The following is a 23576-nucleotide window of genomic DNA, read 5'->3' as shown; positions in this document are numbered from 1 at the left end:
AAATACTATTTTAATAGGTTCGTCATAGTGGGAAAGCGTTCTTTATACACAATTGAATTCTGTTTATAACTTATTTTATGGTAATTCGGTTTTAAGACGCTTAAATATAAACGAAAGCTTCTTACAGGATGGTTTCTTTTGTTTAGACAGTAGGTGGGTTCAAGCTATTACTGAGTGTTTTAAAGGTTTTAGCAAAAAAAGAAAAAAAATATATATATGTCGGATTGTTTGATGAAATTCGCTCACACATCGACGTGTGTCACAAGTCTTCATCATAGAAGCTTGAAAAGAAACCATCATAACTCTTTATTTCATCGCTATACTAAACATCAACTTTCACTTCAACTCTTACCAATTGAAATTTCTTTAAATAAAAGCAAATCTTTATCGTACATTTTAAGAAATCATACTTCCTACTGACAAGAGTATAGTGTGAATTTCGTCTATGTAAGTGCCACTGGTTACGATGATGTTTATATGAAAGATTTTCTAATTTTCTCTAATACATAGTTGGAATGATTTGGAAAAGATTACCTAGAACACTTCCGTTTTTCAAGGCAAGGTTTCAATCGCCAATCTTCCGATCGGTAGGGACGATCGAGGCTACCTCTGTCGCTCCCAAGAAAAACCGATTTATCGTCGGTCTTTTGACTGCTGTTCCTATTATTTGTTTTGGATTGGGTACTTGGCAGGTAAAACGACGTGAATGGAAGGTTGGCATCATTGATACATTGACAGAAAAACTGAAACAAAAACCAGTACCCCTTCCCACAAACCTACAGTACGTGTTTAGTTTGTTATGTAAACTCATCAAAATATTAAACAAATGTCACTAACAAACAATACCTAGAGAAAGCGAAATTCAAGACAAGGAGTGGACCAAACTTGCTCTCAAAGGTACATTCTGTAATGATCAAGAAATGCTTGTTGGTCCAAGAACTAAGGATGGAAACACCGGATATCATGTTGTGACCCCTTTCGTTCTCGAAGATGGTCGTCGAATTTTGGTGAACCGGGGTTGGATTTCCAAGTCTTTAAGTGATCCTTCTCTTCGTGATAGCGCTGCTATACCCACTAATACCGTACAAATTGAAGGACTATTAAGAAAGCATACAGAAAAACCAAAACTCATGATAAACAATGACCCATCGACAGGTTCCTTTTTCTTTTTGGATGTTCACGAATTCGCAGGTCTTAAAAATACCCTTCCCATCTTAGTTACTCAGCTCGGTCCCGAACTTACCCAATCTGATGAAGCTTCTTTGATACAGAAAGGCATTCCTTTGGGTCATCCTCCTCGGGTCGAAATTTTTAATCGACATACAGAATATATTATTACTTGGTAATTATACACCAGCATTTCTACAAATTATATTTCTAACGAAATTTAGGTACTCTTTGAGTTTACTGTCTGCTATTATGCTTTACGTTTATTTCCGTAGAGGTTCGGGAACCGTTTCTTTAACATCTGCTTATGAAAGGAGTCGGGTTCGACTTTAAGTGCAATTTATTCTTCCATTTATAATGAATATCTTTAAAATTTCACATACTTCGAAAGCTTTCCAACAGCATCTCCTGTCTGAGTAAATGAATCTATCATACTCTCCATAATTTGTTTGGCAAACTTTTGGTCAAAAGGTACCTATATAAAATGATTAGTTTCTAATAGTTTAATAAATATTATATAAACATACCTGTTTTAAAGATGACTTGTTAAGCCAGGAGTGACTTAACAACTCAGACACAAGCTTCCGAGCGTTTTTCTTTTTGTACTTCGATACGGAGGTAATGCTACCAAGTTTCGAATTAATCACATTCTTTAATCCTTGATATTCTCTCAAAAATTCCTTTTTCTTGGAAGAAGAAACATAAAAAACGAAACTATTGAGACAGGTGATTAAATCATTGAGAATCTATTGATTGTTAGTTTCCGTATTTCAAATATAATTTACATACTTCAGTCTGCTTCGTAATAACAGCAAGGGAAGTACTGTTTTCGTATTGCAAAGACTGAGTCAGTGTAGAAATCTCCTCTAACGTTGATTTATCATAGTTATCGGAAGCAATCGTCAAGCTTAAGTTACCAAGCAAGATCAAAAGGTTCACGTGCTTAATTTCTTCGAGTGTTAGTTGTTCTTCCAAGTTATTGTTATCGCGAATAAACTCCAGTTCCTTAACATGAGATCGTGCTATTTCCCATCTTCCGTTTACGATGTCCTCTTGTACAAGCATGTGACCTATCACAAACAAATGGACCCAAGCGGTAGATGGTTGTGGAGCATTTCTTAGTATTTTTTCGGCAGCAGGGAACTTTGGAGACGCATAATTAACAAACACTTCCAAATCCCGATTGTCTTTTGGATTCGAGCATTTTGGTAAGTATTGTTTGGGAGCTTTGTAGTTATTTAAGTAATAACATCTAGCACGCTCTACTAAGATAATACTTTTCCACATGCTGTGATCAAGACGTGAGCGGAACTGACACATATCCTCAATTTGAGAATAAGCCTGCTCCTCATAAGCATTGGAGATCATTTCTGGAGTCTCAAACTCATTTGAAGCGTAAATTCGCATACTTGCATTAATGTATTGAGCAGACAAGTTTGAAGGGAAATGTGTTGTCGCTCTTGTCAAAAGATAGTGATCCAAAGTATCATTTTGAACTTGTTTGATAGACATAGTGTCATAAATCTTGCAAGCAGCAGGAAATCCTCCGTCCAAGAGCAAATACAACCGAATTAAAGGAAGTTTAAGATGGAAGTTGTGAAGGTTGTTTGTAAGACCTTTCTCTAATAAACAGATGGCATCAAATATAATTCCTGGGATTACATTGCTCGGCAAAGAAGCATATTCCTTGAAATATATGAGCGCATGGACGGCCAGCAGTAAGGCTTCATATCCGTGAGTAAAATCGGTAGGCAATATGTTGTCACTCAAAGACAAGCCGTCTTGGTAAACATTGAAGCAGTCTTGAATAAAATCGGTAATGGCTTCCTCCGTGAAAGATTCGAAACAGAAAAATCTGATCTTAAGGATTAATACCTTAGCGACTAACTTATCAATTTTTTGAGACTTAAACAATGTTAGCGTTATTCTTCACGTGACTAATTAATGAATTACCTTGTTGGTTTCTGGTATGCTCTCAACGGGAAAATTCTTTAGCAATTGAGCTTTGGATTCGTTGCTCAAGTGCTGGAGGAAAGGTACTATGTCCTCAAACACAATAGGTTTGGCGTACATCTTTAAAACATAATTTGAAATTGCATTAAAGAGCTCCTCATTTAGGAAATGAGATGTAAAATGGATCCAAAAAAGATGAAGATTTCTCTGGGTGCAAGATTTAGTTAAAGCATTGTGAGAAAGCTCCTGAACAAGTGTAATTCTTTACTTAAATTAGTTTATATTCATGAGACATCAAATATACTTACTTTTGTTTGTCATGCAAAGAGCAGTCTAGAAGAGCCTTGCAAACTTTCCAGTCAATATTGCCGCTTTCGAAACACTTGGAAGCAACGGAAAACAAGGTGTCCCAGCGCTCGCAGTCGGCAAGAAGTTGAAGTTTTCGAAGAAGAAGGTCAGCATCAGCCTCTACAAATTTCTGTGTTTTTTCATCCAGAAGTAGTTCCAACGCATCGCTTTTTTTCTCGACTAAAGAAAGTATGTCCAGATAAAGATGACATTCTTCACAAGAATCTATATGTCCAGATGGTTCAGAAAATGTAATCCCTGCGGTCTTTTCGGCAAGCGCTTTCAGTAAGCGCTTCTCCATCTCGTTTTCTGAGCGCTTGCATAACATGTACAAAGAGGAAAGAACCCATAGAGTGTGTTTGCGTGAAGGAAAAAGCTTTTGTAATTCGACAGCAGCCTAATAAAATGTTTAGCATCTTACTATAAATAAATATAAATATACCTTTCTCTGGTGGGTAAGGCTCTTTGTCCTTACGGCAGCCTTAAAATAAGCTGATAAGTGTTTTTGATTTTTTCCTTGAACTTGAAGGAATTTTTCCCAAAATTGAAAAGATTCTTCTCCTATAATCCCCTTAGTTAGCACGATATCTTTAATATTATTTCCTCTAGAGGTATTTCTCTGTATCACTTCTGCAAATCAGACAGTAAGACAAGATCCTGTATTTTTGCTAGCTCAACATATTCCCTTAATAAATATGTTTTAGCTAAGATTCGTTCTTTGTGTGAAACAATCTTGAATGATACTCGAGAGAAAAATACTATATTGGAATATCCAACACACCTCTTTTCTGATCCTCATATACGGCCTGTATAATATCAATTAAATCTAGGCTAGTAATAGCAGTCGATTTTAATGGCTCTAAGAGAGCAATAGCCTCAGAACCGCGACCGGATTGTGCCAAAGATAGAGCAGAATAAACCTGCTCAAATAGTTAATATACAAGTAATTTCTTTACTAGAAAGAAATAACATACAACAGTAGATTCTTTACTTCCGCTGCGACGCATTTTTTATTACTTAGAAAATCAACAGTTCAAAGACTCGGTCTATAAAAGAGAGACGCGGTAGTGAAAATGTGTGTTAGTTGGGGAATTCCAACGGATTCTTGGACAGCCATCGGCACATCAACACATCTTTTCTATATTTAATGAAAAAGCAGTTATATCCTTTAAATTTTCTATACAACTTTGGAGCGGCACCACTTCCTTAGGCAGTTTACATTGTGCTATGTCAGATGAACAACAATATCTCTCGCACATGAATCATGGAAAACGGACTCAAAATGTATTTATTGTAAAACAGAATAAGCATACCTATTGTTGAAAATGACTGTCAAGATGGCCGGCCTTCTTAGATTGATCATCATTGAAAGTAAGTAAAATTAATGATACAGGAATTGAGATAAATGAAATGAAACTTGGTAAAAGAATGTAAAACTTCACTTTATAATTAGTACACGACTTGACTTATGAAGAAGTTTTGACTTTTATTCTACATGCTAAATACTTCTCTTGGAGACATGATCGCGTTCTAATTGTGTTTAAAATGTACAGTCAAATAAATTAGTGTTAGATGTTATTTTTAGTTTTTTTAATTTAAAAATTAATTTATTTGAGGAGTAAGCAGCAGCATTCATCAATCAATTTATATCTAATGACTTAAACCGAGACTTGTATTCTTGACGTATAACATATGTTCTAACCACTACGCAGCTGTATTTATAGGAACTATAGAACGAAAGCGTGACTTTTGTGGTTTTCTCGTATTGTTTTTTTCCCTATATTCAATTACTAAACATTCTGTTTGGCTTGGTCTTGAACCTTTTCATTAACGGAAACTTCTAACAGCTGGTTCCAATTCACGGATCGTATAGTACGATTCACACCACTTAAAAACTGGTTGTTAAATAAATACAGATCACTTTCAAATTATCAAAGTTATCCGTAGACAAACCAAGGTTGTCTAAACAAAATCCGCGAGTTGTAGCAAACACTTTATGCCTATCTTTCACGAAACTTATAGAGCGAATTTCTAATTTCTAAGTTTATATTTTTTGTTTTACAATCATCAATTTACTACTGAAATATGATGTCTCCTGTACAACTAACATCTGCGGAACAACAAGCATTTGATGAAATGCTCCAGACTCTACCGGTTGAAGACACGAATTGTTTTCCAGGGTCAGTCATCGGTCCCTTTCTTATGAAATTTGAACTTCCGCAAAAAACATTAGCAAAGGTATATACCATCAATGTCACGTAACAGTCAAGAGATCATATTAACATTTACAGATTTGGGATTTTTGTGACGAAGAAGATAAAGGTTACTTAACCCGGAACCAAGCTTATGTCTGTCTTCGCTTTGTGGCACAAGCTCAGAAAGGTGTTCCTCTGCGGGAGTTGGACGTGACGAAAGGTATGTAAATGTTTTATCTAACGGACTACTAACTATTTAACAAGCTGGTACTCCTCCTTCGTTTCCTCACGCGGATCAGCTAACAGGTCTTCCAACTTCAAACCATACGACGGATTTTAGCCCATTCCGTCAACCTGTAGATCCGCAGCTACGTCTCGAATCTGAGATAGAATTTCGTAACCAATTGGATAATTTCGAAGATAAAGAAAATCCTAATCTAATGCCCAGTTCTATAGCTAAACCGTTGTTTCTTCAATCGGGCCTATCTACTACCGTGTTGGCACAGATTTGGAACTTGGCAGATTCAGGACATGTTGGTTATTTGAACGTTGAGCAATATGTTATAGCCAAGCATTTGGTTATGCTTTGCAAAAAGTATAATCTTGTGCATTTACCTCGATCGCTTCCCTCTTACGTAGTTGACTCGGCAAAGAGTGATGCTTTGTCTTCCTCCGTCAACACTGAACCTTTTCATGAGAATGATGCTGTTCCTGTATCGGATAAGGAACCGAACAATGGAAATTTTGATTCAAGTGTTTTTTTGGATTCTGCGCAGACAGAAACCAAGCCTCATTCATTAGATTTCGTTGCTAAATCTATTAACCCGGAAGATCGCGAGAACTTCTCCAAGTTGTTCAACAAAATTGACAATGAAAATAAAGGCTTTATTACTGGAGATGAAGCCGTTCCCTTTTTCATGGCATCTAAACTAGATCCTGATGAGCTAGCCAAAGTATGGGAAATTGCCGATAAGGACGAAAAAGGTTTTATCGTAAAGACCGAATTTTTAATTGCTATGCAAATTATTAAATTGAGACTTACCGGTCAATCTTTGGATAGCATAATTTCGTCAGGAACCGAAGAACAAATAACATTTCCAAGCAAAGATGAAGCCTTGTCTAACGCAAGTCCACTCGCTAACAATCACCCTATTTATTCAGGGACCGCTGAAGATAGTAGTGTTTTGAAAGACGAAAAAGAGCATCTTTCAAAGTTTCCGGGTGAACCCGTTGAGCATTCACGCTTTAGTAGTACTGCAACGAACCAACCTGGAAATGATGTGTCTCTTCCGACACTTGATCAAACGATTGAAAATTTAGTTCCTGGTGGTGATGAAACCTTTTATGAACCCGAGTCCACGAGAGATGTAACGCAGGCTAACAAACCAGCTTTGGAGAATGACTTCAATGAAAGCGGTTTTCATCCGTCGCATCCATCCCATCTTAATTGGACTACAGAACATCGGACTGATCTCCCGACCACTTCTGCGACTTTTGAGAATAAAGTGGATGAACCAAACTCAAACTTGGCGAAAGAACTTCAAACTGATCAATCATCACCTTCTGAAGCTTTTCCCCACCAAGAACATGAGAGCTTTATGAATCTACCATCCGCGAATACTGTTCAACCGGAAGAGGCTCTTACAAATGAAGAACCAAAGGAAGCTGCTATCGATCCTGCAGAAATCGACGATTTGCAGCAGCAAATTAGTTCTTCCAAATTCAGTTTAGATACGATCCAACAAAGTCATGAGAGAATCGCATCTGACGTTAACCAACAGAAATTACATCTTCAATGCCTTCGTGATGAACTAACTGAAATATCTCGATTGAAAGAAACCACTCAACAATCAATTTCCCGAAACCTAATGACGAATCAACAGCTTAGTGCTCAAGTCGGGTCACTGACGATGGACAAGAGAGAACTAATCAAAGAATTGAAACACTTAAGAACAAAAATAGATGAAGTTCTCGCCGATGCACCAAGCTCGAATGTTACAAGTGGTGTTAATTCACCTGTCTTACTTCCTGAAAGCACTCGTAGCCGAAGAGCGCAACCACCTCTTCCTCCTCATTCCGCTCCTAAGAGTTCTACGAGATCCTCTTTGAGTTCTCCGGTTCAAACGAATCTTTCGGCCAACGTGCCTCCTTACCAAGCTGCTGAAAGCCAAAGTAGTCACCGAGATCCGCAGACAACGAGCAGCGGAACACCTGGCGGAGATAGAAAGTCGGAAATACTACAAGAACTACTGTCAATGGGCTTCCCCAAGGATAAAAGCCTTATTGCTTTGACAGCAGTTAACTATGATGCAAACGAGGTACGTTTCAAAGCTTGAGCTACACTACTGTCAAATGAAAGCTTAAGTATATACAATAAGTTGTTTCATTTCACCTACTAACCATTTTCTAGGCGATAAATATTTTGCTTAGCTCACAATAGATAAAAACAATTAAACACTTTTGGCATTTAAACTTCAACCATTTCACGTAATCTACGAATGGTAGAGCGGGCGCTAGTAGCAGCAGGAGTAGTAACGGTCCAAGCACCACCGGCCATAGCTTTGCCGCAAGCCTTGCCTCTGCAGTTCCAAATACCTAAATTTTGTGTTAGTTTAATTATGCTTGTATGAGAGCAAGTAGAATCCGAGTTACTCTACGCAATCTACCAGCGAATACTGATTTTACATACCAGCAGCACTGCGCTTCACAGTGTTACGTCCGCAGAAAGGGCATTGGTAGCGAGCATGTTGTTGAACTTCGATCTTACGGACATCACGACGCAAAGATGCACCGTAACGGACACCGTACTTGCCAGTGACACCGACCTTTTTAGTACGCTTGGTCATTGTGTTGTTGTCAGATTTAATTCACAGTCTTGTATGTTTCATTTGTTTCGCGTCCCAACTGTGACTGTTTTTCATATTAGGTTAGGTGTGAATCTATGCAATAGTATATCGAGACGTAGGGAGCGTCTTAAATATAAATTAGGATACGGTAAATTAGAAAAGCACCCTGCTAAGAAGTCTAACAAGGTTTGCTAAATGGTTATGATTGTTTTTTCTTTATTATAGCAGTATTTCTTTAGAGGAAAACAAGATAGATAATACTAACAAACTCGAATATGTTTTCTTTAATATTTTTATGGTTTCATAATTCTTTTTTTTATCTTGCTTGCTTACAATGAATCCAGGTTGTAATGAGGATTCATCCTGTCAAACATTGTAGACGATTGTAAGAAAAATAGATATCTATATCTATATTTACGTTGTTTTCATACTGATTAGAATGCTTTTCAATATTTAAATAAGACTTGTCGTAAATAAATTTACAGGCGTGATCGTAAAAATAAAATTCTTCTTTGGAAGACTTATAGTAATGTACGGTTAAATGGAAACGGAATTATTTAAGAAGCATTTGAAGGAATTTGCAAAAATTTAATTCCACGATTTATTTCTTTTATTAGTTCTTGTCTCCGTAAATACAAAAATGAAATGATATATGAAATATTGCATATTGTTTTTATTTATTTACTTTTCGTTTGTTTATATCCTCACGACTATTATAGTGTTGCCCAAGCAACAAATTCATATCCTAGGCATTGCATTTCGTGAACACAAGTACGCTAGCAGCCATCAAGTAAACAATGTCGTTTATGTCTTTTATGGCATCTACGGCTCATGAATTGTGGTATAGCCCATTTCAAATGTCTATGAAGGAACTAGAGAAGGATGAATTGAACCTTGAGAACCAGGTATGTCTATTTGCGGGATTGTTTATGTAGAACGATTCCTTGTGTCAGTGTATTTGCTGACTAGAGATGAAAGGAACTTTCCATTAAGCAACATGGATTTCAATGGATACGACCCATTGGAATAAATAAGACTATGCAGGAACAAGCAGAACTCGGAGAGCGAGAGGCCGAGGCAGGCAATGTGGACACAGAAATTGACGAGGAAGAGCTGAGGAGCGATGACTTTCCTCAGCCAAATGAGCAGGAAACGCAAGACGTGGATTTGGATGCAGACGTTACAAATGCAGATGCCTCTGAATTCTACGACGAAATGAGTGACTTCGATTTCCAAGGATAGGAACCTTCTAGCTGTATTTTTTGTATTTCAGTAACGCCCTAAAAATCATGATGGTGATTTGAGAGATGGGTATGAACGAATCCCTTGACGATCGCTTCTTCGATACTTGTCAATGGGTCCTTTTATGTACTGCATGCTATCCAATTAATGCCTGAAAAGCAGAATCGGCTTTTGAAAGAATTCTTCTAAAAATGAACATGTTTTTCACCAATTTTATTATTGTTACCACCACTATTTCCTGTTTTTATTTTTATTTTTGCGAATGTTGAATGTTTTGGATTTACCGAAGACTAGTGCAATTTACCGCAAAACAATCTTTCCTGATACACGATGTTTTGGGCATACATCATTTGGATTTTTCTTTGCATTACAATTTTTCAACGTTGAGGGGCTTTTCTCTAGACATACTTATAAACTAAACTAATTTATTATTTTCTCTGTTTTCTATAGGTAAACTTACGCGTTGGCGTGCTAAATACGTTTCGGGACACTGAAGTATGAGGTTGCTCTTTTCGTCCCTATGTAGAAATGGGAATCGCTTTCGTACCGTTGCACCACCTTTTCCTTTTCATAGAGCAGCACACTCTTTTGTCGCGCATGACACAAGCCACATCCCTTTAGATAAGAATGAATGCCTCTTCTTCTTGGACAACTTGGTAAATACTCCCACATTCCTGAACGTTCAACGATATGCTGCGGTTTTATTTCAGAAAAACCTTCGTAGCCAGATTCAGCATGCTTTTCCGTCTTCTCCCTCGTTTCATTTGGAGGATGTTATTTTTCGTTGGCAAGACGGTGGTGCTTTTTTGAAGGTTCGACATGAAGACACTGTTGAGGATATTGAACAGATATTTATTTTGCTTCGTAATGCATTCAAAGAACGTCCCGTCACATCGCTCCTCCATCCTTTCTCTAGCTCTACACCGCATATTGTGTATGGACGACCTTGGTTACAGGACCTTTACGCATTTCCCGCTCGGACAATAGCGGTAAATTTTGATGGTCCCAGTTTATCACAAGAAAAGCTTTATAGTATTTTCCGAAAATATGGAAAATTGCGTTCTGTGGAGGTTGTAAGCGAAGAGCGTGCTATCTTGAAGTTTTCCTCTTTAAAGGCTGCTACTTCAGCTTTAAATTGTATGCATGGAATCCGAATTAAAGATACAAAGTTTCATATGCGATATCGACATACCAATCGATTTCTATCACTCAAAGACTGGTTGGTTTCTCACCCACGCTTTGCAATTCCGTTAATAGCTGCCCTCATAACAGTCGTTACGGCATCTTTGTTTGATCCAATTCGGAGGTTCTTTGTAGAAACAAACATTGTACATGGACAAACACTTCGAAACATAAGACTGTTTAGTTTGATAAAAAAAACACGTGATATCGTTTTCAGTTCGTTTCACGATCAAGAATCAATGGAAAAAACTCCTATATGGACTACAAGAGAAAAGGACTGTGAGAAACTAGAAGAGTGGTTGAATGAGGCATTGCATTCATTTATTGTCGTCCAAGGTCCTCGAGGAAGTGGTAAACGTGACTTGGTGGACCGAGCTGTTGGTGATCGCAAACATGTTTTAATATTTGATTGTGATAGATTATTTTCCGGCACCAGTCAAGAGATGTTTGTGAGTTCCTTGGCAAGCCAAACAGGATATTTCCCGTTATTTAGTTTTTTGAATAGTCTGTCTTCTATGATCGACATGGCGGCACAGGGTCTTATCGGCCAGAAGACGGGAATTGTTTCTTCCTCGGAAGGTCAGGTTCGACAAATTCTAAGCACCACACAAGCCGTGCTGCGCAAGTTGGCTTTGGGTGAGCAAAGAGGTACCCAAAACAGTAATGTTCTTGATGAATCTGAATATTTAGAAGTTCATGCCGATAAACTGCCAATAGTAGTTCTTGATAACTTCCAACTACGAAAATTAAGCAACCCTATGCAGCACATGGTCGCCGAATGGGCTGGAAATTTGGTCAAAGAGGGTATTGTACATGTCTTAATGTTAACTCCAGATGTAGGAGGTACAAAAACTTTAGAACAATATGTTGGTGGTTGGGAAAACTGTACTTTATTGTTAGGTGATGCTGATCCCGCACTTGCTCGACGTTATGTTTTAGATTCGATACCGGAAGAAATGCAAACAGAAAAGCTAGAAAAAGAGCTGAAGAAACAACTACCTAAAATTGGTGGCCGGCTTCGAGACTTAGATTACGTTGCTAGACGCTTGAGAGTGAATAATTCAAGCGTATCTGATGCAATTGGTGGTATCATAAGTCAAAACACTTCGGATATTCTGCAAACTTTCTTAAGAACAAATTCACTATCATTTGGTTATGACAAGAAACCAATTTACACTTCGGAACAAGCATGGATTTTAATTAGTTTATTATCACAGCATGAACATGTCCCATATCACAAATTGATGCTTGATCCTTTGTTTAAAGGTTGTGAAGATGCGGTCCGTGCGTTGGAAGAAGACGAACTAATTACAATTACTACTGTGAATGCAAGACCCGACAAGATATTCGCTGGTAAGCCAGTGTATGTTACAGCTTTTCAACAACTAGTAAATGACTCTGTATTGCGGGCATCTATGAGTCAGGCTAGATGCAACGCCATTATAAGCCTTTGCAACTCAGCTATTCGGAAGGATGAAGAAGAATTGCAGCTACTAAAGGGCCTCGGAAATTTCGAATCCGGTATGAAAGAAAGAGCTCGTTACCTCTTCGCTCGGGTTAAGAAAAATCAGAGTGTAATCGAAGAGAATGAAAGGCTTGGCGAAAGATTTACAAGCGAGCTCAATTCCAACGAATAAGCTATAACTTTAATGCAAAATCAACAACATAATCATAATTTATTGATATGCTTAGTACGAAAGTGATGATTAGAAATTTAGCTAATAATGATTACTATTCAAAGAGGCTGATGGATTGTAGAAGTAATAAAGTCCTGAAATACAAGGGGAGTTGAGATATGTTGGTCAAAAAGGTTAGCCTTGCCAGTTGTATGTAGGGGAACCGTAGACAAAATATGGATCACGTTTATCCTTGTCTACTCTTATGCCTGGGATGCTTTTTGCAAAGAATATACAACCGACCTTTTCTACGTACCATATAACAGCTGGAACAACGCTTTTTCACTGAAGCCTTCGTCTTGAAACCATGAGTAGAAATGAGAGGAAGTCGAGAATTTAATGATTGAAAAGGGGATACAGATGGAATGCGGTTATGAAGTCCCAATAAATTACGATTCCAATGGAATCTCATAATGCCAAACAAAGGAATGGATTGGGGTTTCCAAGCCCGCCAAGCAAACCGAGAAAGGAAAGACATCTCGTGATTCGTAATTGAAAAGAATATATAAATTTGAAATAGTTACAAAGTTGAATAACTTAGACGAAAGGACCCGAATGGACGTTGTGAGGTGTATTCAAGCAAAATTCAACATGAACTCTGGGATGACTAAGTAGAAGTCCTTTGGAAGAATTAAGTACTTATAGATAATTAAATTATTTTGAAATAGTACAGCAAGTCGTGAAACGCCGTCACTTACCTTGGCAAGCCAGTGTTCCTGGAGTGATGGTAGTTGACTAAAGATGTTGAACAGTAACCACGGCAAGACAGTCCTTTTTCTCCGACAAAATATATTGAGTAGACTGATAATTAAAAGTAGGGGTTTTCTCTTACATTTGATTTAAGAAAAATGATAATCGTTGTTTTGTTTCAATAGAAACTCTCATGAACTCGAACCAACGTAGATCGGTTATAACCAAAAGTCCCATGGTAGGCAAGAGCAAATACTTTTTTTAAAAAGGAACTACGGATTGATTAATTCAAGAGAGGCAAATTTTTGCTTTCCTTTCAATATTTTATTGAAATCTTCTGTTGACTTGTGAGCTCGTACGACTTCGTTAGCGACATTACCATGTTGATGTGGTGCACAAAATAACTTTGCGTGGTTTATTGTATCCCATGACATAGTCAGTAGTAAGCAAAGGAAATTTCAACAAAAGCCACCATTTAGTGGATGTAAGAGGGAGAATAGAACTTGCGATCAGTCGGTTAATTTCGGATTGTTATGCAAGAGAATGATAAAAGCAAACCGATCGAGACTTCTGATCAGGCTGGAGAACGCGTTTCGTGCAAATTCGAATATGTTGTCGAGGGAACTGATGGAATTCCAGTCGTCAAACCTGTATGTATTTGAGGCATCGTAAAAAAAAAACTATGTACTAATATGAAAATTTAGACTGCTGAAGAGTTTTCAGACATGGAGGCATTTTTTCAAGAAATTCGTGATCTAGGAGAGCGATATGGAGCGATTAAAGTCGTAAAACCAGAAACTACTACGAAACCCTGGGATACCTCCTCGGATGATACTCCTTTGGATAATAAGATAGATGTTTGGGTAGAAAGAAGTGTCCGCCGAAGAGGGGAGTATTTTGAAATAGAGCTCGTATCAGATACAGTCGCACAGCCAAATTCGAGATTGGATTCTACTGTTATAGAGCCTCCAAGATTCGAAAACAATATCTCAAAGGCAATAGCTTATTACTGGCGGTCACTGACACATGATAATTTATGGTATGGCTATTCTCATCATACCGATCGTTTAATTTTTGGAATACCGTCTCGCCGTGCTTTAGAAAGTAAAGTTCATTTACGTTCAAGTCTTCCTGGAAATACGTGGCCGACCTCTGGCAAAATTTTTGCCGGGAAATGGAAAACTACGTTACCTTGGCGGTTAGAGTCTAATAAATTATATGCTGTTCATGTTCATTTAGGAGGCGCTCCTCTTCAATGGTATTTAATACCGTCTTCCCAAGCATTGGCATTTCAGAAACTAGCAGAAAAGCTTGCACCTAATGAGCACTGGCGATGTGCAGATTTTTTATTGCATCAAAATATCCTTTTTCCTCCTTCTACTCTTGCGCAAAGTGGAATAAATATCTCTTCAACTGTTCTTCGAGCAAATGAAATGCTAATTACCTTTCCTGGCTCTTATCATAGTGCTTTCTGTCTTGGCGATACAACTTTACGGCGATTTGCGTTCCATGCACATGATTCCTCACCTTTGCATGGTGATATATGGTCGCTTGGGATTACCGAGTCAGCCTTTTCTTCAAAAAGTAATTGGCCGCACGTACATAAACCGAAGAAAGCTTGCTGTCAAGAAGCTTCCGTTTCAAATACGGAAAAATCAAGTAAGGAAGATAATTCACCTTTACCTAATTTATCCAATCCGTTCCAAAAAAACAGTTCACACTCCGATCAAAGTATTAGATGGAATGGAGTACCAAAAAGTCAAAATAATAAAAACATTTATTCCCCTGCAATGAATCCGGTTTCATCCTCGTCTTCTTCTCCGTCTCCCATTACAGAAAAAGGCACCAATTCCACGTCTTTACCATTGTTTACCTTATGGAATTCAAAATTCCGCTCCGAGTTTATTGAAAAATCTCAAGAGATGACCAACTCTAGTATTGAGTTTTCCCAATTTGAGCCAGTATACCTTCATTCATCTAATCATCCGTTATTCCCGCCTCCTATCTTGGGGCTTCCAGTACCTGCTCAATTTAGTAGAGGTGATGTTTTTTGGGGTCGTATTCTTGAAGATCGTGCTAGTGAACGCATGCTTTTACTCGAGTGTGGTAGCTCTGATACGATAGAGGTTCCTTATGAATGTATTTTAACTTCATCCTCTGCCGCTGGTCGGCGGAGTCCGTCTTATTATAATCCACCTTTAAAAGTTCCCGATATTATTTATGATGATGGTTTTCCAGTGAACTGGAATGATTTTGATGAACTCCCTTCTTTAGACCATTTTGTCCTACCCGAGCTACTTCCTGGAAATCCAATACGTTTTATTCCCTCAACAAAGCCTTCCAAAGGTATTCCCTCAGATATGGAGACATTGAAAGTGAATGGTATGAATTCTTTAAATGAAAGTATATCTTCTGACGTGGAGGTTGCTTCCCCTACTAAGTCAATCGGAATTGCGGAAGGAAACGTCCCTACACCTATATCACCAACACACGAAACTACTCCTGTTTCCGACGAGATAGAGCAAAATGCAGAAGACATGTTAATAGGAAACCGTTCAGAACTTTTGGAGGGTGACAATGACTTGGAAGATCAATTCGATCAACTTGAAGAGCTTCGACGATCTCCTTCACAATTCGGCTTAGAACACGATACGCAAGATACTGTTTCCCATTTAGCAAGAAGAGCCCCAGAAGACTTTTCTGTTTCACTTGAAACTTACGAATTATGTGTAAATGAAGAGCTAGAGGCTGTCAACGATTTTTCTCTTTTTCCTTCATTGGAATAATCCTCCGAATTAAGGTGCTAATATCTATCATAGATCTGCTGTACTTTATACTGTATATTAAAAACAAGTCACTCGTTTGAAATTTATCTCATTTTCTTTACTTACATTTTATTTTTGTTTCTTCTGCATTTTTCTTAATTTATGTAACATAAGACAGCTATTCAATAGAATTAGGTACTTGTAAATAATGTCCTATGTTACGCTAAATTTCGGTATACTATTTTCTTATATCGATTAGTTGAACGCGTGCAGTTCGCAAACACCAAAACAGCAGCAGCAATGTCGATTTCTGTTAGTTCTCAAAATGAAACCTCAAAATTGGAAAGATGTAAGTAATTTGCAAGTTTATATGTATGAGTATTGATGCAGGTTACAATTTGGCCCGGTATACTCATTAAAAACTAGTCCAATGCTAACGCTCATCTGTTATAGTAGGAGCTCATTCTCATATTAAAGGAATTGGTTTAAATGACAATTTGGAGCCAAAAGAATCAAGCGATGGCATGGTAGGCCAGGTGAAGGCTCGTCGAGCTGCTGGTGTAATTCTTCGAATGATTCAGGCTGGAAAAATTGCGGGTCGCTCTATACTCATGGCTGGACCACCTTCAACTGGTAAGACAGCTATCGCAATGGCTATGTCCCAAACCCTTGGCTCAGATACTCCATTTGTCTCGCTTTCTGCTAGTGAGGTATATTCCCTTGAAATGTCAAAGACTGAAGCTTTATTACAAGCACTCCGGAAAAGTATTGGTGTTCGCATTAAAGAAGAAACAGAAATAATTGAAGGTGAAGTTGTGGAAATCCAAATTGATCGCTCGATCACTGGTGGTAATAAACAAGGTAAACTTACAATCCGTACTACGGATATGGAAACGGTATATGATTTGGGTACAAAAATGATTGATGCTTTGACAAAAGAAAAGGTTTTGGCTGGTGATGTTGTAACGATTGACAAGTCCATGGGTAAAGTCACAAAGTTAGGTCGTTCATTTACAAGGGCCCGCGACTACGATGCTATGGGAGCAGATACTCGTTTCGTTCAATGCCCGCAAGGTGAAATTCAAAAGAGAAAGGAAATTGTTCATACTGTTTCCCTTCATGATATTGATGTCATAAACTCTCGAACTCAAGGATTCTTAGCTTTGTTTGCTGGTGATACCGGTGAGATCAAACCGGAAGTCCGTGAACAAATTAACACCAAGGTTAGCGAATGGAGGGAAGAAGGAAAAGCCGAAATTTCTCCTGGTGTTTTGTTTGTGGACGAGGTTCATATGCTTGACATTGAGTGCTTCTCATTTTTTAACCGTGCTCTGGAAGATGAACTTGCTCCTATAGTTATCATGGCTTCTAATCGAGGTATTACTAGAATTCGTGGCACTAACTACCGCTCGCCTCACGGTATCCCTGTGGATTATTTAGATAGAATGCTTATTATCTCTACGCAAACTTACTCTCATGAAGAAGTTAAGGAAATTTTGCATATACGCTGTCAGGAAGAAGACGTTGACATGGCACCTTCTGCTTTAGATTATTTGGCATCCATTGGACGTGAAACTAGTCTTCGATATGCATTACTTCTAATTTCCTCTTCCAACCAGGTTGCGTTGAAACGCAAGAGTGCTACCATCGAAGATTCGGATATTAAGCGCGTTTATGACCTTTTCTTGGATCAAGGAAGAAGCGTGAAGTACTTGGAAGAGTATGAGAAGAACTATGTTGCTGAAACCGAATGGCCTGCCACTGAAGCTGCAGCCATGCAGGAAGACTAGATTCGTTAATGTTTTTTTTTTTTTCTTTTTTTGAATTTCATTCATATACTAAAGAGGTTGGAGAGTGATGAAAACTTTATTTAATAAAATAGGCTGTCTATATTGACTTCATGTCGCAAAATGTATCATGAAAACAGAATGCTCTTTTCACAAGCGTAGCTGTAGTACAAATAAAGGTTAATCAGAAAAGGAAAGGGTAAACATGATTTTAGATTGAGTTTTCGCTCAAATAAGAAACGTTTTGAGGAAACATCCAGCCTTTTTCTGGAGATATGGAAATAAAAGCTGCTTGTTTTGCATTTGTAAAATATCCTTGATTATCCCAAGCCTGCATTTGGGCGGCAGAGTAAGGCCCATATATACCTTCATCCCCTTCCCATTTAAATGAAAAGGAGGGTTTTTCCGTGTCAACGGTCGGCGGCTTCCAAGCTTCATGAGTAATTCGCTGAAACAGCCTTTGTAAAGCCTCCTTAGTTTCTGAGTACAAGCTCTCAATTTTTGTCCGATCTTCCAGGAAGGTAATACAACCTGTTATGGTTTCAATTAACCTTTTACGATATTCATCGGCTGACTGACGTTCTAAAGATACATGTTCTGAGGTATTTTTTTGTTTTCTAGCACGATTAGTCATTAAAGTGCTAATGCTTTGTCTCTGTAGAAAACTCAGGACGTTTTCGTCTGGCTCCATTCGCACAATAAGGAAAGACAATGCTTCTGGAACAGTATGAAAGGGAAGTCTTTTTAATTCTTCCACGTCAGAAAGCATTTTTTTATGAGCATCTTGTTTTCGTGTGAATTCTGCTCTCTTTGCCGCAGCGATACTTCGTTTTGAAGAAACATCACCACTTAACCATGCGTCGTACTGATCATGAGGATCGTTGGACTTTCGTACGAAGTTTCCATTTTCGTCAAAGTCACCCTCTTCCATGTCTTCTTTTAAATTAAACGGCGTGACCTTCGATTTGCCTGAATCCCTTCCTTCACCTTCAGAATCTATACTAACTGAGTCTGAAACCTCTTCTTGACCCTCAATATCCTCGTAACGTAACGTTTCTTGTGCATTTGTGTCCTCATCCTCAAACTCATCATCTAGTTCATTTCGAGAAGATAGACCCCGCTGGGCAAGTCGTTCTGAGGGGTCTTGTTCTTCGGTTTCTCTATCGGCATTTCCTTTTGCTTCATCTCCAGATGACTCTGAGAACATGTCTGACGCATCGCCGTCATTTTTTGGCTTTTTCATCGCAACCTCTTCTTCAGAGTCTGAATCATAGTATCCTTTTTATACAGTTAGTAAAGATGAGATGTCAATGACTGATAGATTTAATTTGTAAACCGTACCTTCTTCTTTTGTTTTGTAACGCTTTTTTCCAACGTTGCTGACATCGTTTTCCAGATACACATCCTCTTCATTTTCGCTGGAAGCGTTTACTCCTTCGTAAGCGCGACTCATGATTTGAAAATTTTCAAAATATGAAACTTGAAGGATTCAAAACTATACAATTCCTTCTCAATTTAGATCACCGAACACAGTCTTTTCTTCAGCTTGGAACTTTGCCAGAAATAGTAATCATCGTTACAAGTCGCTATCCATCCTGACACCATGAAAAGTGTACTTTGTTCTTTGATAAAAGAACCTTGGGATTTCCTATTTACTTCCTGCATCACTGAAAAAAAAATTGCTAAAACATTTTTGTGCTTTGGACAAATTTGAGAAATCCATAATCTGTTTCATCTGAATTGTACTAACTTTAGGTTCCAATCCCAGTAGAATCTTGAACAGTGCATAAGTTTCAGAGAATTAAAAACCGTGGCTGAAATTTTTAATCAGATAGAAGTTAATTTTTTAATATAAAATGAAGCTGTTTTTCATTTTGGGATTATGCTTCGTTTGCTTTGTTCAGTTGTCGATGCAAGCAACAATAGAAGGAAAAATTGCTCCTAATCTGGTAATGAAAAGATTAAAAGATTTGCCATACGATACACGTGCAAAACTAAGCTCAAAAACTTTGATCAAGGATTGTCCAGTTCAACGGAATGGCCGATTCAGCTTTGCAAATGTAGAGAACGGAGTATACCACTTGCATTTTGAAAGCATTGAATATGAATTTGCTCAATTTCACATTATTGTAAACGAATCTCAGGTGGATGCTTATTACACGACGGTTGGAGAAGAGCGATCTTCAACAACCGCTCTGAGAAGCGCGTCGCATCCCATTACAGCTCGGGCTGTGCAAAAGCACGAGTATTTACAAGAACCAAGAAAATTCTCTTTGTTACGTCTCTTGAAGAGCCCAATGATGCTGTTGTCCTTAGCGTCTGTCGGTTTGGTTTTCATTCTTCCCAAAATGAGCGAGCAAGCAAGATCCTTGGAGGTTGCTCAGCAAGAACAAGATGCCGGAATGAAGAAAAAGACTACATAGATATAAGCAAAAAGGTTGTTCTCTTTTTAATTCTCTCATTTCGGCAGATTATTTTTCTCTCAATATACCAAAACCTCGTATGGGTTTACAAAATTTTTAAATGGCTTACGAAAATCATCAATGATGAATTTTTTGCATCCCTTGTTGTTTTAACAAGAGTTATGTTTATGACTCAATTGCTTGGATCGTTTCGTTTCATTTTATAGATATGGATTTCTTACTTGATTCACGTATGTGTGTGTGTCTGCCGTGTCTACTATACATGTAGAAGTGAAGTGTATTAAAAATTGGAAAAAGAAAGCGTATCTTCTTTTAAAAAATGAAACCACACATTGAATATTGGATAGTTACGAAACGCAAAAGTTCTAGTGGCAGGCCATTCACGCTAGCAAGCTTGTTGCGATACAATCCTTGTCTTGTGCGTTTCTGTGATAACTTGCAGATTCTAATTAACTGGCTCTGGAAATTCGTTAAATGTAGACATGTGATGTCAAACTGTATTTCCCACAACATTTTATTTGGATATCTATGATGACTCTTTCATGACATGGTTTTAAAATCACAATGATCAATGATTATATGCAACTAGCAATCGACAAGTTAATAAAACCACATAAGTGATGGATGAAGTAAGGAATTTGCAGCAAGAAAATTTTTTAGCAACCAAAAGGAGTAGTGTAGCCAGCCTCGCAAATCAGTATTGATTTTGTATAAATATTTGTTTTTTATTTATTTTTGCAACAAATCTTTACTAGGACATTTTGAGTGTCACTGCGTGTCTCACTATTTGTTGACATCAGCCACTTGCGACGATCCAAAAGCCAAGATTGTTCATTGCAACAAAACCCGGTAATATCTATACAGAGGAGTTTTTTCTTTCCAGTCAGAAAGTCAGAAATAATTACAAGAGCTTATTTGTTTCTGAAAAACTTCCTTATTCCTAATACCGAAAGAAGTGTATGGATCTATGTCTGTACATGAGAAAATTGAACGGGTCTTGTTCCATGAAAAGATTGGATTCATATTCCTATGTCTTCTATGGTATTTATGTAGCGCGGTAACGTATGTATTGAAAAGAACGACTGGTCATTGAAGGGAGAAAGGAGAAAAGAGTTGTTTACTAACATGGAGTAGAAATACAAGTTCAAAGAGTATTTTTAATGATGTTCGCTGTCCGGTCACTCTAACTTTTTTGCAATTCGGGTTCGTTGCTTTTTTTAGCGCTGTTTGTCTACTCATTCGGCAATTTTTTGGAAATGGCAATGGAATCCAAAAGCCTTCAAAATTAGTGCTTTCGACAACGCTACCACTGAGCGTTTTTCAAATTGGAGGACATGTGTTTGGCAGTTTGGCCACAACCAGGATCCCCGTGTCCACTGTACACACCGTCAAGGCACTTTCTCCCCTTTTCACAGTTTTGGCATATCGATTTCTTTTTCAGCATTCATATTCCTCAACAGCCTACTTTTCTCTTGTCCCGCTTACTTTAGGTGTTACTCTGGCTTGCTCCTTTGAACTTTCCGCGGATTTATGTGGATTGTTTTACGCCCTGATTTCTACATTTATTTTTGTTTCTCAAAATATATTCGGTAAGAAAATCTTTACAGAAGCCAAAAAGCATGGAAACGCTTCAAAAAAGAGTCATTATAACAAATTAAATCTCTTGCTTTATTCTTCAGGTATGGCATTTCTTGTGATGATTCCAGTTTGGCTTCATCAAGAAGGATTCGAATACCTTCCGGTGGCTGGATCGCCGGTCTTCTTTAATGTTATCCATAACGGTTTATCGCACTTTTTCCAAAACATTCTTGCTTTTACGCTACTAAGCATCATTTCACCCGTTGCTTATTCGATTGCCAGTTTGATTAAGCGTATCTTTGTTATTGTCGTCTCCATCTTGTGGTTCCGGCAACCGACCAGTCTAACCCAAGCAATGGGAATTGTTTTGACGGCCGTAGGATTGTACTTGTATGATCGTAGCAAGAAGTTGTCGCCGTTGGATACGAAAAAGGTCAAAGTCTTTGAAGAAAAGGCACTTGATTTGGAATCTCAACCATCTAGCAGAGTTTCCTCTGAAGTGTTCAGTGGAACAAGTTCGCCTTTGTCAGAAAAAAATTTGTCGCACAGGTTTCCTCGCCTCGACAGTGTCGTCCCACTTATTTCCAATTCTCCTTTAACTCCCACCTCTGTATTAACCAAAGAACCCACCTCAGCACCCCTTCAATTTCCTTCCCGTAATTTCCTTATGGAACCAAATCAACGATCCGAAAACTCAACTCTTCACGATGACTCGTCGTATTTAGCCAAACAGCCGAGCTATACGCCACCGCCCGGTGTGTTCAAAGCTCCACGTCCAGAGCGTCCTTGGACTGCGGAGGCATTGCCTGCTTTAAGGATTTAATGCCAGAGTGCTCTGTTCTGGAATGGAGAACAAGCGTAAAACGTCATGCCATCTACTTTGACTAATGAAGTCGGGGGATGTATCTGTGTAGTATAGACTAAAAGGTTGTCGTTGAAGAAGATTGAGTGCATGCCTCAGGCCCAAAAAAAAGAAAAAAAAAAAAAGAAGAAAAAGAAGGAAGCAGAGAGCAGGGGAAAATGGAAGGAAAGGAATCGTTTTATTTTTTTGTCTTTCTTTTTTTGGTTCTTTCATACGACGTCTTGCGTGGAGACAGTGTGAATGAAGGACGGAGAAAGGAAAAGAGAGGAAAGAATAAATAACGCACAAGCCAAAAGAAAAAAGAAAATTGAACGGAAACGGTATATTCCTAGATTATTTTCTTGCATATTTCTTTTGGCTTCTCTTCCAACTTGCTCTGGCTTTTTTTTTTTTTTTTTTTTTTTTTGCTAATATTTATTTAAATCATGTTCCCCATTTCCATCTTTGTTTGTTGTTTTTGCTTTTTCTCTTTGTCTTTGTCTTTTGTCTTTCTTTACTTGAAGATGATGGATTCGTTTTTCTTTTTTTTTTCGTGCAATCAGCTAATTTTTATTTTCAAATCGCTTTCTAACTAAATTATGAATAAAATGATTACCAGCAGTGAATCATTGATGGAAAAGAGGTTGACATTTTGAAAGCCGTGTATGTTACGTCCAACATTTCAGAAAGGAGATGAACTACGATCTCATATGTCGTTTACAAATAATTAAAAAACTATGAGTTTTGTTTCGTACAAATTTTATTCTAGTCAAATCAACCCAAAACAACTTGTAATCAATGAAAGCAAACCAATTCAAACCAAGCTAGGTCAAGCCGAGAAAATAAAATGTAGTGGTGTGTAGTGGTTTTGTGGTAACTAAAC

At 38.0% G+C, this 23576-nt stretch overlaps 12 protein-coding genes across 12 annotated transcripts; 8 read left to right on the top strand and 4 right to left on the bottom strand.

Moving 5' to 3' along the window:
• The first annotated feature begins 221 nt into the window (after positions 1–221).
• On the top strand, positions 222–1698 carry SOCG_00039 (SURF-family protein). Its single transcript, XM_013162459.1, has 4 exons — positions 222–447; positions 511–781; positions 851–1342; positions 1392–1698. Exons 2-4 carry the CDS (start codon positions 516–518, stop codon positions 1498–1500), a joined length of 867 nt encoding a protein of 288 aa, XP_013017913.1. The 5' UTR covers positions 222–447; positions 511–515; the 3' UTR covers positions 1501–1698.
• SOCG_00038 (NatB N-acetyltransferase complex non catalytic subunit Arm1) lies at positions 1334–4562 on the bottom strand. The gene is made up of 8 exons (XM_013162458.1): positions 4443–4562; positions 4250–4388; positions 3911–4029; positions 3429–3865; positions 3121–3382; positions 1957–3072; positions 1695–1913; positions 1334–1642 (listed from the first exon to the last, which is right to left on the bottom strand). The coding sequence occupies exons 1-8, from the start codon at positions 4473–4475 to the stop codon at positions 1535–1537; spliced, it is 2433 nt and encodes an 810-aa protein (XP_013017912.1). The 5' UTR covers positions 4476–4562; the 3' UTR covers positions 1334–1534.
• Positions 4563–5125: 563 nt separating this feature from the next.
• Positions 5126–8150, top strand: SOCG_00037 (UBA/EH/EF hand domain-containing protein Ucp8). Its single transcript, XM_013162457.1, has 4 exons — positions 5126–5706; positions 5760–5883; positions 5928–7981; positions 8074–8150. The coding sequence occupies exons 1-4, from the start codon at positions 5554–5556 to the stop codon at positions 8101–8103; spliced, it is 2361 nt and encodes a 786-aa protein (XP_013017911.1). The 5' UTR covers positions 5126–5553; the 3' UTR covers positions 8104–8150.
• On the bottom strand, positions 7995–8589 carry SOCG_00036 (60S ribosomal protein L37a). The gene is made up of 2 exons (XM_013162456.1): positions 8353–8589; positions 7995–8258 (listed from the first exon to the last, which is right to left on the bottom strand). Exons 1-2 carry the CDS (start codon positions 8507–8509, stop codon positions 8131–8133), a joined length of 285 nt encoding a protein of 94 aa, XP_013017910.1. The 5' UTR covers positions 8510–8589; the 3' UTR covers positions 7995–8130.
• A 527-nt stretch (positions 8590–9116) lies between these two features.
• On the top strand, positions 9117–10161 carry SOCG_00035 (anaphase-promoting complex subunit Apc15). Its single transcript, XM_013162455.1, has 2 exons — positions 9117–9414; positions 9488–10161. The coding sequence occupies exons 1-2, from the start codon at positions 9307–9309 to the stop codon at positions 9749–9751; spliced, it is 372 nt and encodes a 123-aa protein (XP_013017909.1). The 5' UTR covers positions 9117–9306; the 3' UTR covers positions 9752–10161.
• SOCG_00034 (RNA-binding protein) lies at positions 10096–12670 on the top strand. The gene has a single exon (XM_013162454.1). It carries the CDS (start codon positions 10249–10251, stop codon positions 12568–12570), a length of 2322 nt encoding a protein of 773 aa, XP_013017908.1. The 5' UTR covers positions 10096–10248; the 3' UTR covers positions 12571–12670.
• A 126-nt stretch (positions 12671–12796) lies between these two features.
• SOCG_00033 (ribosomal protein subunit L36) lies at positions 12797–12994 on the bottom strand (the record flags this gene model as incomplete). The annotated part of the gene is made up of 1 exon (XM_013162453.1): positions 12797–12994. The coding sequence occupies one exon, from the start codon at positions 12992–12994 to the stop codon at positions 12797–12799; it is 198 nt and encodes a 65-aa protein (XP_013017907.1).
• Positions 12995–13727: 733 nt separating this feature from the next.
• On the top strand, positions 13728–16164 carry SOCG_00032 (Lid2 complex subunit Jmj3). The gene is made up of 2 exons (XM_013162452.1): positions 13728–13949; positions 14004–16164. The coding sequence occupies exons 1-2, from the start codon at positions 13833–13835 to the stop codon at positions 16083–16085; spliced, it is 2199 nt and encodes a 732-aa protein (XP_013017906.1). The 5' UTR covers positions 13728–13832; the 3' UTR covers positions 16086–16164.
• A 158-nt stretch (positions 16165–16322) lies between these two features.
• On the top strand, positions 16323–17950 carry SOCG_00031 (AAA family ATPase Rvb2). The gene is made up of 2 exons (XM_013162451.1): positions 16323–16413; positions 16518–17950. The coding sequence occupies exons 1-2, from the start codon at positions 16365–16367 to the stop codon at positions 17852–17854; spliced, it is 1386 nt and encodes a 461-aa protein (XP_013017905.1). The 5' UTR covers positions 16323–16364; the 3' UTR covers positions 17855–17950.
• Positions 16548–19386, bottom strand: SOCG_00030 (GYF domain-containing protein). Its single transcript, XM_013162450.1, has 2 exons — positions 19193–19386; positions 16548–19129 (listed from the first exon to the last, which is right to left on the bottom strand). The coding sequence occupies exons 1-2, from the start codon at positions 19302–19304 to the stop codon at positions 18063–18065; spliced, it is 1179 nt and encodes a 392-aa protein (XP_013017904.1). The 5' UTR covers positions 19305–19386; the 3' UTR covers positions 16548–18062.
• Positions 19387–19434: 48 nt separating this feature from the next.
• SOCG_00029 (uncharacterized protein) lies at positions 19435–20854 on the top strand. The gene has a single exon (XM_013162449.1). It carries the CDS (start codon positions 19708–19710, stop codon positions 20272–20274), a length of 567 nt encoding a protein of 188 aa, XP_013017903.1. The 5' UTR covers positions 19435–19707; the 3' UTR covers positions 20275–20854.
• SOCG_00028 (triose phosphate transporter) lies at positions 20788–23516 on the top strand. The gene is made up of 2 exons (XM_013162448.1): positions 20788–21336; positions 21409–23516. The coding sequence occupies exons 1-2, from the start codon at positions 21242–21244 to the stop codon at positions 22673–22675; spliced, it is 1362 nt and encodes a 453-aa protein (XP_013017902.1). The 5' UTR covers positions 20788–21241; the 3' UTR covers positions 22676–23516.
• Positions 23517–23576: the final 60 nt, after the last annotated feature.

The sequence above is a fragment of the Schizosaccharomyces octosporus genome, assembly GCF_000150505.1.
Source record: "Schizosaccharomyces octosporus yFS286 unplaced genomic scaffold supercont6.2, whole genome shotgun sequence".
Taxonomy (NCBI): Eukaryota; Fungi; Ascomycota; class Schizosaccharomycetes; order Schizosaccharomycetales; family Schizosaccharomycetaceae; genus Schizosaccharomyces; species Schizosaccharomyces octosporus.
The sequence above is the reverse complement of the archived record's forward strand: the minus strand, read 5'-3'. Positions and strand labels throughout refer to the sequence as shown.

Coding starts and splice junctions, on each gene's coding strand:
- SOCG_00039 (XM_013162459.1), top strand. CDS start 516: ATGATTTGGAAAAGATTACCTAGAACACTTCCGTTTTTCAAGGCAAGG. Junction 782..850: donor CCCCTTCCCACAAACCTACA/GTACGTGTTTAG, acceptor AACAATACCTAG/AGAAAGCGAAATTCAAGACA. Junction 1,343..1,391: donor ACAGAATATATTATTACTTG/GTAATTATACAC, acceptor AACGAAATTTAG/GTACTCTTTGAGTTTACTGT.
- SOCG_00038 (XM_013162458.1), bottom strand. CDS start 4,475: ATGCGTCGCAGCGGAAGTAAAGAATCTACTGTT. Junction 3,866..3,910: donor GCCTTACCCACCAGAGAAAG/GTATATTTATAT, acceptor ACATTTTATTAG/GCTGCTGTCGAATTACAAAA. Junction 3,073..3,120: donor GCATACCAGAAACCAACAAG/GTAATTCATTAA, acceptor ACATTGTTTAAG/TCTCAAAAAATTGATAAGTT.
- SOCG_00037 (XM_013162457.1), top strand. CDS start 5,554: ATGATGTCTCCTGTACAACTAACATCTGCGGAACAACAAGCATTTGAT. Junction 5,707..5,759: donor CGCAAAAAACATTAGCAAAG/GTATATACCATC, acceptor TAACATTTACAG/ATTTGGGATTTTTGTGACGA. Junction 5,884..5,927: donor GGAGTTGGACGTGACGAAAG/GTATGTAAATGT, acceptor CTATTTAACAAG/CTGGTACTCCTCCTTCGTTT.
- SOCG_00036 (XM_013162456.1), bottom strand. CDS start 8,509: ATGACCAAGCGTACTAAAAAGGTCGGTGTCACTGGCAAGTACGGTGTC. Junction 8,259..8,352: donor TGTGAAGCGCAGTGCTGCTG/GTATGTAAAATC, acceptor CACAAAATTTAG/GTATTTGGAACTGCAGAGGC.
- SOCG_00035 (XM_013162455.1), top strand. CDS start 9,307: ATGTCGTTTATGTCTTTTATGGCATCTACGGCTCATGAATTGTGGTAT. Junction 9,415..9,487: donor AATTGAACCTTGAGAACCAG/GTATGTCTATTT, acceptor TAGAGATGAAAG/GAACTTTCCATTAAGCAACA.
- SOCG_00034 (XM_013162454.1), top strand. CDS start 10,249: ATGAGGTTGCTCTTTTCGTCCCTATGTAGAAATGGGAATCGCTTTCGT.
- SOCG_00032 (XM_013162452.1), top strand. CDS start 13,833: ATGCAAGAGAATGATAAAAGCAAACCGATCGAGACTTCTGATCAGGCT. Junction 13,950..14,003: donor GAATTCCAGTCGTCAAACCT/GTATGTATTTGA, acceptor ATGAAAATTTAG/ACTGCTGAAGAGTTTTCAGA.
- SOCG_00031 (XM_013162451.1), top strand. CDS start 16,365: ATGTCGATTTCTGTTAGTTCTCAAAATGAAACCTCAAAATTGGAAAGA. Junction 16,414..16,517: donor AACCTCAAAATTGGAAAGAT/GTAAGTAATTTG, acceptor CATCTGTTATAG/TAGGAGCTCATTCTCATATT.
- SOCG_00030 (XM_013162450.1), bottom strand. CDS start 19,304: ATGAGTCGCGCTTACGAAGGAGTAAACGCTTCCAGCGAAAATGAAGAG. Junction 19,130..19,192: donor TTACAAAACAAAAGAAGAAG/GTACGGTTTACA, acceptor CTGTATAAAAAG/GATACTATGATTCAGACTCT.
- SOCG_00029 (XM_013162449.1), top strand. CDS start 19,708: ATGAAGCTGTTTTTCATTTTGGGATTATGCTTCGTTTGCTTTGTTCAG.
- SOCG_00028 (XM_013162448.1), top strand. CDS start 21,242: ATGTCTGTACATGAGAAAATTGAACGGGTCTTGTTCCATGAAAAGATT. Junction 21,337..21,408: donor TATTTATGTAGCGCGGTAAC/GTATGTATTGAA, acceptor AACATGGAGTAG/AAATACAAGTTCAAAGAGTA.